Source organism: Sesamum indicum, linkage group LG4, assembly GCF_000512975.1.
Source record: "Sesamum indicum cultivar Zhongzhi No. 13 linkage group LG4, S_indicum_v1.0, whole genome shotgun sequence".
In the NCBI taxonomy this organism is placed as follows: Eukaryota; Viridiplantae; Streptophyta; class Magnoliopsida; order Lamiales; family Pedaliaceae; genus Sesamum; species Sesamum indicum.
In genome coordinates this window covers 3,062,173-3,074,762 of record NC_026148.1, presented here as the reverse complement: position 1 = coordinate 3,074,762, position 12,590 = coordinate 3,062,173, and the positions used below count along the sequence as shown (strand labels likewise).

At 33.7% G+C, this 12,590-nt stretch overlaps 1 protein-coding gene across 6 annotated transcripts; it reads right to left on the bottom strand.

Annotated features, from left to right (window-relative positions):
• On the bottom strand, positions 3,757 to 8,869 carry LOC105159889 (protein MAIN-LIKE 2-like). Of its 6 annotated transcripts, none has more exons than XR_002286919.1 (8): positions 8,569 to 8,869; positions 7,072 to 7,160; positions 6,815 to 6,927; positions 6,081 to 6,725; positions 5,719 to 5,886; positions 5,236 to 5,625; positions 4,431 to 5,092; positions 3,757 to 4,055 (listed from the first exon to the last, which is right to left on the bottom strand). XR_002286919.1 is itself a non-coding variant. In XM_011077101.2 (7 exons), exons 1-6 carry the CDS (start codon positions 8,597 to 8,599, stop codon positions 4,484 to 4,486), a joined length of 1,956 nt encoding a protein of 651 aa, XP_011075403.1. In that variant the 5' UTR covers positions 8,600 to 8,869; the 3' UTR covers positions 3,757 to 4,055; positions 4,455 to 4,483. The 6 variants fall into 6 exon arrangements, 1 of the variants encoding a protein (XP_011075403.1); XR_847638.2 differs by having other exon boundaries at positions 7,093 to 7,160; XR_847639.2 differs by lacking the exon at positions 7,072 to 7,160 and having other exon boundaries at positions 6,815 to 6,977.

The window sequence follows — 12,590 nt, the reverse complement described above, 5'->3', positions numbered from 1 at the left end:
TATAATAATACTTGCTATTACAAAGTATAATTTTATTATTATGGTCATGTTTACTCTGCATTTAAAATTTTATGTATTGATTTTTACTCTGCACTAATGTATATTTCTTGCATAAGATGTTGCTACCTTATTAATTTTATACACTATTTAAATCATATGATATTATTTTTTCATGTATTTTTAATTTATTTTTTTCTCTCGCTCCAATAATTTTTGTTCATGATGTTTTGATTCCCCCCTTTTTCAATTTTGTTTGGGGTGGTGGTGGTGGGGGGTATTAGATTTATATGGTATAATATAATACTTTTTATGAATCATGTAAAGTAGATAATGTAAAATTAATTTATGTTAATATTGTTTAAGAAGATAGATAAAATTTTATAAGTATTATTGATTGACATCTAAAAATATCAATATACGACCATGGTTGGGAGCTATCGGGAACCAAGGTAGCTTGGGCTTCTCTATTCTCGGACTCCCTAAAGATTCCAAGGCATACCTTCATCCTTTGGCTTGTAATTTTGGGGAAGCTATTTACGACTGATCGATCATGGTTATCACATCACCACCTATTTTTTCAATGCCGTTATGCATGACAGTGTCTCACAACTGTTAGAAGGACGTTGACTGGGCAGCGCGAAAATGGAGAGGAAAACACATTGTCAACGTGGCTTACCGGATTCTCCTTGCGTCATGCGTTTATCACATTTGGAGAGAACGAAACTTGAGACGATTTGAGGACACTAGACGGCCACCCTCTATCATTGCCACCACCATAGTTGAAGATGTTAGACAGAGGATTATTAGCAAAAACTTATCTTACTCGATTAGTTTATGTACATTATATAGATTATGGCGTATCTCTTGGTCTGTCGAGGGAGAAACCAATCGTTGAACACTGTTGTACCTTTTACTTAATGAAACTTACATTTATAAAAAAAAAAAATATATATCAATATTGCTTGAGTAGTCGCATGTTACTGTAAAGTGATTGCATTATTTACTTCTGTCACAAATATTTTTTATTTTGTGGATTTAAAAATGTCAAAAATACTTTCTCAAGTCATTTCAATTTGTTATTAATATACAATGTAAATAATTGTCAAAATATGTAATTAATTTTTATTATGTTATTACTAAACATTCACGCAATAATTGATACAAATTAAATCATGTTTAAAATTAAAATTTTAATTATATTTCAATAATCATATAACTACTATCAAATATTATATTTTATATTAGTTATTCAATAAGCATTAGAATTACAATAAAAATTACTATTCTTGAGCTGCTTTTATTTAACTTAACACAAGTATATGCTTAATTTTATTAGTAAGTTATAACTAAAAATTCATGTTATAATTGATATAGATTAAACATAAGTTATATTTACAATTATGATATTCATATATAATAGCTAATACAGAAAATAATTTGTTAGCAATTTTTAATAATAAAATATCGTCAACAAAATAATTACATATAAATTAATAGTCAATTATACACGTGATAATATTTGCGATCAATATATACTTATGAAATGATTAATTTTTTTCCTTAAAATATTCTTTTTCAAACTTATACAAATTTATTTTAATGATATTATCTCAAATTTTCGTGTCATCTAAACATTTTTACTTTTATTACCAACAATTATCTAAATATTAAAATCTACAATTTATAAAAAAAAAAAAAGATCAATTTACTTTATTCAATACATTAAGTATGCATCTATAAGAACAATAATTGATCGATAATATTTATTGCAAACTTGTTAAAAAACGAGGTGGGAATTTGGTTAACAAGTTCGTTGAAGTTACATCATTATTCAAATTATGGTTCTCGAGTAGGTGAATGAAAGTCATATTTTCTTGTTTAATAAAATTGTTGTTTCACAATAAAAGGCAGTTGATTCAAGTCTTATAAATTCAAACACGTAGGATAAATAATTTTTTGTATTTATTAATTATTGATTTTCGATATTTGTATATCCTACTACTACGATGTAATAATTGACTAAGATGACGACAATATGTGAGACAAGCTTGTCTTTTTTTAGATTTAAAGTACCAATCTATATATGAATGATGTTAACAACAAATTGTGATTTTTTTTTTTTTTTGTATTTTTCTCTATTGTTGTTTCATTTGACAGGTAAGAAAAGAGACGGATATGTAGCTATCATTATTTCTGTCATCGAAGATATATGTGTGTAGGCAAAATATCCGTCGCAAAAGTGCACTTTAACGGGTTCAAAAAGTAATATTCTAGAAAAAGGGGGGGTGGTCCTTGTAATTATGGGAAACTGTCTTTCAGCACTATTGACTTTGTTCCTTTGTTCCACCAGGTGCGTAGATACGATTTGTCGGTTTTTATCACCAAAAAATCTAATGTAGAAACTTTACCGCAATAGGCAAATACGCGTGACCCAGACCCAGAGCCTTCTATTTCTTGTGTGTGGCAGCGCCCAAAATCACAGAAATCCAGAGTTCTGAATCGCCTGAATTTTCTTGAGGTTGGTGAAAGAATTGGTGGGCTGCGGTTTCTTGAGAGAAGGAATTATGAGCTGAAGAAGAAAGAATTAGGATACTTGATGCTGGGTTTTGACTGGTTTTTCCAATCCAAAAGAGACGGAGGAGGAACGACTACGGTAGCTGTTACTCTTGGAAATTATCCAAACTAAGCGAAGATAATCTTGGGTTTGACCTTGGGAATAACAGCTGCTAGCTGTTTGATGATTTACGTGTGTGGATTGGAGTTTCTTGATTTAAGAAAACAATATTGGGGATTTGGTGTTTGGTCTATTTTTGTTGAACTGGAATCTTTTTTTGAAGAGTTCGAAGAAAGTTTGCCGTTTGGGACCATGGCCGTACCTTGGAGCATGACACTTTATGTTGCAAAAATGATATGGATGGCATTGGGTGGTTGGGTGGTTTCTTGCTTAAATGTTGCTGATGAGATTGCTAGCTACTTGCAAACCGGAGGATTCGAGCCTTTACATGTTGATTAAGTCGAGGAAAATCTGTAAATCGAAGTCCAGTATATGCTCTGGTTTGTACCAGTCAACTTACTTTTTGTTTCTTGGTGTGCCGCTTCTTGTTTTCCCTCTTGGGAAGAAAGATTTAACTGTTGTAGAGTTGTTTTGTGTTGATGATGGGAATAGAAATTGACTGATAATTGATATGTATTCCTGTTTCTTGAATGAGTAATGTCTATAAATTTTGATCGTTGATGAAATGGTGTGTTTGAACATCCTGGCAACTGGATCAAAGTTTAGAAGTGTGTACTAGAGAAGTTTACTTGTTTGTTGGTTCTTTTGCCTTCTCCTTTGTTGCATTCATTCTCCAGTACAGATAGTTTGAGGGACAACTCAGGTTGGTTCTGAAATGTAGTTCTGCACTGAAATAGTTGCTACCATCTTGTGATCATTCGTACTCATTCCCAACGAGTAAAACGTCAGCCGTGTAAAGTATTAGGAACACAATTGTGTTGGGAATCTAGTTCCTACTGAAATCTGAGATATTGGTTTGAATGTGATAAAAGAATCTTGCAACTTGAAAATCTTCTAGTCATGTTTCTTTGTTAAGCAGTGAAACTAAGAATTAGCATCAGCTCATCATTGAGAACCCAGCTGGAAATGGGCATAATCTCTATCCTGTATAACTGTTTACCTTTACCATCAACTTAGATTTCTTCCAGCATCATCACATCCTCAATCATTTCTTTAGAGAACCGTATTTCCAACCAAAAACCTTTCAGAATAATCATTCATCTAAGATTGCTCAATCAACCTCACTAAAAGAGCAAAACTGCTCCAAAAGCAAGTTGTACATTACTAATTTTTAAAATGGAAAAATATTATCTAATTAATTACAGAGCACAGTATCTTTCAATCTTCAAAACCTGAAAATGGACAACTACAAAAGAAATGGAGAAAGAGAATTATCCAAATGGTCTATAGTAATTACAACCCAAGGGAGCTTGGGATCCCTATTAAGATATTAGAGACTCCAGAAAAGTGCTGGGCCTTTAGCCATGGAATCCAGAACTCCCTGCATGAACAAGGAAATATTGACTTATCAAGTTTCCAGTATGCAAACAATTCAAAAAGTAATGCAGGTAGATTGGGTTAATTCTGACAACTTCCTAAAATTCGTATAATTATAAACATGCCCCTTCTAAATTTTTGCATTGAAAGAAACTTACAGTTACCTCCCTTCTGGTATTAGAGATAGATCAACCATACTCTCACATTTTTGGAAACAGAAAATTAAGATCCCATTAGATTTTTAAAACATTACTATCTGTTAACACAGAATGGAAATATATAAATGTTATGGACACGGAGATCTCCTTAATATCAAGAGGGGCACAGTCAGTATATATGATATCGTTGTAATTACCCCACTAAATTTGAATAGGTGTACCTCTGAAAAAGGAACAATATTCACCAGATAGAATTGGAAGTTCGGTCGACCCTTTAAGCTGTAACACTATAATCATTCTGGCGGGCCACATCCTCACTAGTTTCTAGAGATGATTGCTGTACAACATCAATAGTAGGAATGGGTTCACATGGATTTTCTTCTGATCCATGAGAAAGCTGGTCTTCATCGATTTCTTCAACTCCATGCTGGTACTCCGATCCATCAACTTCATCAGGGGCATCATGGTCCATTGAACCATCAACTCTCCCAGTGGGTGACAATGAGTCACCAGCATTAGATGGAATGCAAAGGTGTTGGTGATCAACCTCATTTCCCACATGATAAAATTGTGCTTGATCAGAATTGACAACGGAAGAATATAAACGGGACTGGGTATGCATAGTAGCTGCATAATATTCCTCCGGGTCATCTTTCCTTCTACGTTTACTCGTACCCCTTCTTCTAACCCGTTCCTTTCCCCTTATCCTTTTCCCAACCTCGTCCTGAGAATCGGCTACAACAAGTGTTGAACTCCCAGTATGATCCCTCAAACATTCATGTGCAATGTACCTGATTCTTGTTACAGACTGTATTTGCTGATCATCCATTCCATGTGTGGAGAGGGTATCTGCTACATGTGCAATGTCCCTCAATGCAGCATTCTGAGCTCAGTAAGCAAATTTGGTTAAAGAAAAAACAGAAAAGAGGGGGGAAGAAGTATGGTAAACTGCACCCAACCTTAACAAACATGAAAAAGACATGTTTGTTACCCTAATGATCATTTGAAATGTAACTAGAGGCTTACCATTCTCTGAAACTCAGATGAGATGGGTATAGGCCTTCCAACCACCCTGCGTGTAATTTTTAGGTACCAGTTCATGTAGTCACCCTCATCCATGTCTTCCTCAGCCTCCACAATATGGAAACGGCGATTTGCCCATTCACTAAGCTCTGATTCCATTTTTCCAGAGAGATCTACCCCACCATCAACACCACGTGTCTTCCTTTCCCATCTTTGCACTTCTTCTGGGACTGTTTGGTGCATGCCAAACTGCCTTAGGCAACGATCTGGAAGGTGTCTTTCTGCCTTGTCAAAACATATCAACATTGTCTTAGATCTTCCAAGAATGAGTTGGTTTAAGATATTATCAGGAATAACAGTATGGCTGATATTTGCATAAGGACACCAATCTACCTGTAATATAAAACACACCAACTCATTATTATCGGGCCCAAAAGATAACAATAAAACTGCACAAAGGTTCAGCATAGTATATTCTAAACTCACATCAGTAGGTTTTAGAGAATCCAATGCTTTGCGGTAGAAGGCCACATCACGGTTTGAGGTTGGACCACTATGTTTCCCTTTCCACCTAAGTACAAATGGAAAACATTCATGGATTGGGTCGTGATGAAGTTTAGGTCGGCCAACATTAAGGTGATAGTAACTCCAGCACTACAAGAAGGAAACACTGTTCAATATGTCTTCAAGTGAGAATTATTGTTTAAAAAAACAAAAAACAAAACACAAAATAACACACACATATTGCCAGTGGTGAGGTGTTGATTTGTACACACACAATGAGTGATGGGGGTATTAGGATTCTTGATGCAGTAGAAAAACACGAGAACAGGTTAGTTTTACTTCACCTGTAGCAGTGTCAAACAGCCACTAATAGTGCTTTGCGACCTAAGAGAGGCATTACCAAGTGCCCGATATAAGAAGGCTAATGCTGCTGCTCCCCATGCATACTTCCCAGCATTATCAAAATTCTCAAACAATGGTAGGTACATAACAGGTACTTTGTTACCGGTGGTGGTGGAAAAAATTGTACTACCAACAAGATAAAGAAGATATGCACGTGTATAGCGCTCAACATCTTCGATGGAGGCATCTTCACGACATTCAGAGAAAGTCTCTTTTAGCCAACTCAGCTTCACCATCCCACCACTCGTATACCCAGAATCCGGTGCTTTTCCAAGATATTTAACACATACTGAATCACATGTGGTATATGTTACACCTATAACAGGTTCACCATCAATTCGAAGTCCAAGCAAGTAAGCTACATCTTCCAGTGTTACTGACATTTCTCCAACAGTCATATGGAATGTGTTTGTTTCTTTCCTCCATCTCTCAACTAGTGCAGATATAAGAGGGTTATCGAGACTAATTGCTGGAATCAATCTCAAATAGCCAAAACCAGCCCTTTTCACGAGTTCAATCTGTTTCTCAGTAAGCAACCAACGGTCAAGCTTTGAAGTGTGTTCGTGACATCTAAGTGCGCCTCTCTCCTGTTAATATTAAAATTGATATGTTACTAGTTAGAAATGCTTTACATATAAACCAAGACAGATGAGAACAAGTTGCAGAGCAGAGAGACCTGCCCCTCCCAAACTGCAGCTGAAACATGCTTGTCTTGATCATATAAAACAGAATCATCAACCGGACCAGGGTTGGTTGCATAATAGTCCAGCATATTGCTATAAGTTACATCTGTCCAAAATGCAGAAAGGTAATGCCAGAGACAGGCTTAGTAAATGAACCTGTCCATCCATGCGACAAGTAACTAGTATCTCATTGCAGTTAGAAAAGATTCAAAAGAAATACAAGCCTATGTTCGGATAATAATTACAATACCACGTCATTCCTAATTCCAACCTTGTGAATCAATTGGAATCTGAACAAACTGTAGTACACCAGATTTGAGAGAAGTAAGATGGAATCACCTAGAAGATTTCATGGAGAATCAAATACGTCTGAACAGGTAAATATTTTATATTTGGAGTTATCAGAGATATAAAATTACACTGGACATAACAAACCCAAGTTGAACAGACATAGCCAAAGCAGAAAAGTACCAAAAAGATCAAGTTCAGCAGCCCACTCTTAAGCTCACATCGGTTCTCATTATTGTGTTTTTGAGTTGCAAACATATTATTTGCAAATGGAGATTTTTCTCAGGTGACTCGTTGAGCTGATATGGGACCTGATCATGTATGCTTAATATGTGACTTCATTCTGGGGCACAGTAAAGTTCATGCTGCTGAGCTTGTGCGATGGTCTAAGGGGAATGATCCAGTTGGAACAGCTCCTTTGGCAGTTCAAATGTTGGCATGCCATCAGTCTAAACAATTTGCTCACATAATTCATCATGCCTTGATGACTCACATTTAAGTGGGCCAGCAAGGAATTGAGCACATAAATAGTACAAGAAATAAGTGCCACACCTCACCATCAAACCCACATCTACTAAAGAGCTCTGGTGTTAGGAGCTCCCAAGCTGCTTTCTAAAATCTGCACCTGATTAGACAATTTGAGCTAGGAAACCATAGATGTCGTTTAACAAGATCATAAAAATGCACGCTTAAGCTGCCAGCTGGACTGCCGATCATCTTAATACACTGTCTGATGCAACCCTGGGAATTCCACAATGGAATTCAGCCACGCTCTCCCCTCTCCCACTTGACCAGCATCATCCAAAACTATAACTTCTGTGCAACAACCTATAGAAGATACTGGAAGGTACTTTTATCCACGTAGCTCTTGTAGAGTTCACAAGAGGGAAACCTCTGATTTTTTATCTCAACACTCTCAACTCCTACTACTTTTTCATGAAAACCATTTCTTAATTGGGAACATAGTACCCGTGCTTGAGATTTGCACCGGCCCTCCGTTTCATTTCAGAACAGATTGTCATACTTTTCATTATCTTTCTCTGTGCATACACATGCTAGTAATAGGGAGAGAATACTTAAATCGGAGACAACCAATGATAAACATTTCTAAAGATAAAATCAACAACTGATTACCTGTGATTAATGGGGAATGATATATTGCAAAGTAAATTTTTTTCATTGTTAAAAACTCCAGTAACCACATAACCAAAGAGCCTTATCCAGAAAAAAGAAAAAGAAAAAAAAAAGACGATTAACGGTTCACCACCAAGTACAACTCAAAAGAGTGAAATTCAATTTGAAGGGTATTCTGAGCATGCCAACCATTTTAACAAACGTCTATGTTTCACAAAGAAAACATAATCATCACAGGCAGCCTGAAATAAGAAAACTGTAACAAACAGGCATCGTATTTTCCCTTTTTTTTTTTCTCTGTTAGAATATAAAAGAAAAGACTCACTGGAGGCAGAATAATAATCTTCAGACTTCATATCAATGCATTGAAACTCTCTCTTAGCCCTTCAAATCCTGGAAACCCCCCAAAAACAGCGGTCTGTTCGAAGTAGCCTTTTACGAAAAATAATGGACCAATAACGAAGAAAATTGCAGAGATAAATGGGTTTTCTGTAGGGATTATAGGGTCGGATAGATATTATAAGGAAAGACAACGACGACAACGCGGCAGAGGGAAGAGAGTGTGGTGGATGAACAGAGGAGAGAGAGAGAGAGAGGGAGAGAGAGGGGGGGCATCACTTGATAGGTTGGGCTTAATGTGAAAAACAAAGCCCAAGACTTATATCAAATTTCGGGCCGTATACTTTCGGGCTCGGACCTATTTTTGGTTCTTAAATTTTATTTAAAAACAATAACAAATATACATTTTCTATCATTTTAAATGACAATATTTCGTATAACAAATATATTTTACCATCTCTTTGGTTTATTTTCTATCAATAATTTCTGTTGATGCATATATTTGAGGTTAACTTATCTAATTGATTTTGATTAGTTATTTATTTATTTAATTAAATAAATATAATAAGAAATTTTAAATTATGTACAAACATCGAGTATATTTTCAAACGATAAATGCACTGCGGTCATCACTAATTGGGTAAATTACAACAACCTTTTATGAAATTTATCATAATTACGAATACCCCTTTATTGTTTGAAAAATTATTAATATTCCTTTGATTTATAACAATCATTTAACAATTAGCCTATTGCGTTAGTCTCCGTTAGATTTTCATTTATTTTTTATGATGAACTGATCAAAATGCCCTTGTGGACTAAAAATTATAATTTTAATTATTTTTTAATTTTTTTTATTTTTTTATTGACTAAGTAGATAATTTTTTAAATTTTTTAATCCACCCCATCTGATTTTTTTATAAATTTATTTTTTTTTTAAAAAAAATACAATTTCAGACTTCCATCTAAGAATTACATAATTTCATCAAATATCAAAGATATTTATAATTTTTTAAACAATGAGAAAATATTCATAATTATATCAAATTTTAGGAAAAATGACAGTAATTTACCCTCAGTAATTTGATTAGTTTTTATACGCAAGAGTTTGATATGTTGAGAATGGCACAAAACTTGCACATGAAAGCATATCGCAACATATATAAAAAGCTACTTACTTTTCCAATAGTAAAAAGATATATAATGGGAGTGAATGTAAGTTTTATGTATCAAAATTCGAATAAATTATCAATAATTTAAACAAAAAATATGTGATAAAATTCACTAAATTTGTTACCGTAAACTAGGGTAATGAATTGCTTTACTTTCTTAGAATGCACGCAGAGGGTGAGTGTTATTTAGTGTGGTATCCCGCGATGTATAAATATTTCATGAATTTTGGTAGTGGTGTGCAATTCGATTAGCTGAATTGAACTAATAATTTAGGTAATAAAAAATTCAGTACGTTGAAATGACATGTCGAATATTTAACTGAATTAACCAATTTGATTTGATTCAAACGTACTAACTGAATTTAAAAAAAAAGGTAATATATTTATCAATATATAATTTATAAAATAATATTACATATTTATAAAATTATAATATAATAAAAAATATTTAAAATTCTGTAATTCGATTGGTTCGATATACCGAGCCACAAAATCAACATTGATCGAATTTATTGAGTATTTCTAAAATATAATTCAATACTGAATTCAAATTTTCGTTAGGATGGGATCAAACATGTTAACTATCTATATTTTGTTTTAGGTGATTTCGTTTTGTTTATTGACATTATTCAAAATTATTTGTTGGATAACAAATTAATTAGAAGAAAATGCGAAATTCCAAACTTGTAAAAAATAATATATGTTTTAATATTTATTGGAAGACAATATATACTCTTATTCAAATAAAGCAAATACTTATCAATATTAAATTTTTCCCACGCTTGATGTTGTTTAATCAGTTGATTTTCCGTTTTATTGTTTACAAAGCACAAAATTGCTTGCTTGAAAATGAGGCAATTTTCAAGGTGGTCATAAGAAAGAAAGCAAAAGGTCATATTCGGAATCAATTGTTTGGGTAAATGGATTAGAATTATTTGTTTGCGACGAAACAAATTTTATAAGAATCATATGATTAAATTTTTTTCAATAATGGTATATGAATTAAATATTTTCATTAGTGGTAATGAAAAGAAACATATTTAATTATTTTATTTTGATTAATGTTTATAGTTTTGTCTTTTAATTGAGGAATATATGTTGAAAACTTTACTCCTCTGATATGGTCGAGAATTTTTTTCGTCTTTTACTTTTTTATTTAGATATCAAGAATTTATTTGACTATCATTACAAGTCCTTCATAATTTATGTAATTTCTCATATATTTTTAATCTATTATATCGTTCAACACATGCCATCACGTGCCATTAATGTGCAAAGCTCGTGTCATTTCTAGTACCAAAATTTGGTGAACATGATCATAGAATGTACGTCTATAATTCATTTTATATATTTCTATTGAACCCATAAATTCTTGGAAGCGTACAATTAAAAAGTGAAAGATGATCATATCTAGTTTTATTTAAAAAAATACTTATGATGTCAAATTCTTATGGCTTTTGATATGTTTTAATAAGTTTTTATTTCCTGTAATATTGTTAACAAATCAAGCAATTTGTTTGCTTGCTTTGTTAACAACACAAAGGGAAATCAACTGATTAAAACAATATCAAGCGTCAAAATTGCTTGCTTTGTTAACCACAGAACGGAAAATCAATTGATTAAAACAACATTAAACGCCGTAAGAATTTGACATTGTAAGTACTTGTTTTATTTAAATAAGACTAAATAACAACACATGGCATTTGAATTCATTTTGAGATTTTAGAAATGCTTATTGTCATCATATCCACAAGGTATTATAGTAGCAGCAGTAGTGCTAGGCTGACTTTCATGATTACCCTTTCTTCTCGGCAAAAGCTCTTTCTGTTGCCGCTCTTCTCTGTTTTAAAGCAAAGAAGGAAGTGACTTGTTCAGCTGTTCTTGTTTACGACTCTACTGCTATTGATTATCGACCCTCCCTTTCTTTAGACTTGCAGTAAAGCTGAACAAGTTTACTCAGCTTGCGCTTGGCTTGACTATCAGAGAGAGGCTCGATGTAATTGAGAAGACAGAGAAAGGAAGTAGTACCAGAGGATTGATTCTAGTGAAAGAGCCTACTCCTTCTATCTGCCTGCTTTCAACCCTTTGACTGCAACCATGCTTGCCAGAGTTCTTGCTTCCCTTTTTCCTTCCGGCCCACCAGGAACTTAGCGAGGAGATTGGTTTAACATGGCTAGTTGCTTGTATTTGAATCGAGATTCAGTTTTTTGAAAAAAAGAGAAGATCGGTCTTGATACTTTGAAAGAAAGAGTCCCAGATTGGTTGGGGGAGAGAGAAGGAAAGGCCGAAACGAGATTGCCATTCCCGGCTCGGAAGAAAATCATGTATTGGTCCAGGTAAATCCATTTGATTTTATAGAAAAAATAAATCGAAATATTTCATGCCTTTGTTGACCTGACCAGGAAAGAAGTTATCCTGAAAAATAGGATAATTCTTAATTGAATGAAATTTGAATGGGGGTGGTGTGGATTGATGTAGATACAGTTAGTGGGCTACTCTTATTCTCGAAAAGATGATATGGCTGTTCAAAAGTTCCCCACCAGTCAGATAAGAGGATAAATCCTCATCAAGCATAACGGTCTTATTCTCTTACCTAGTTAGTGAATCTCTCCTACTAAAAATGGCACGTGCCCTGCACATTAATAGTATGTGTTGCACGATGCAATAAGTATATGAAAAATTGAGTGAATTATGAAAATACATGCAATAATAGTCAAATAAAATTTTGAAATCCATATAACAAAGCAAAAGAAGAAGAAAAATTCTCAACAATGTTAGAAGAGTAAAGCTTTCAACATATTTTCCTAAAAGATAAAACTACAAAATTAATCAAAAT

Bases quoted from the DNA above. Each gene is read 5' to 3' on its own strand.
- LOC105159889 (XM_011077101.2), bottom strand. From the start codon at position 8,599: ATGAAGTCTGAAGATTATTATTCTGCCTCCA. The intron at 6,726-6,814 runs GTCTCTCTGCTC...TAATATTAACAG, and splicing joins CTGCAGTTTGGGAGGGGCAG to GAGAGAGGCGCACTTAGATG. The intron at 5,093-5,235 runs GTAAGCCTCTAG...TACTGAGCTCAG, and splicing joins CATCTGAGTTTCAGAGAATG to AATGCTGCATTGAGGGACAT.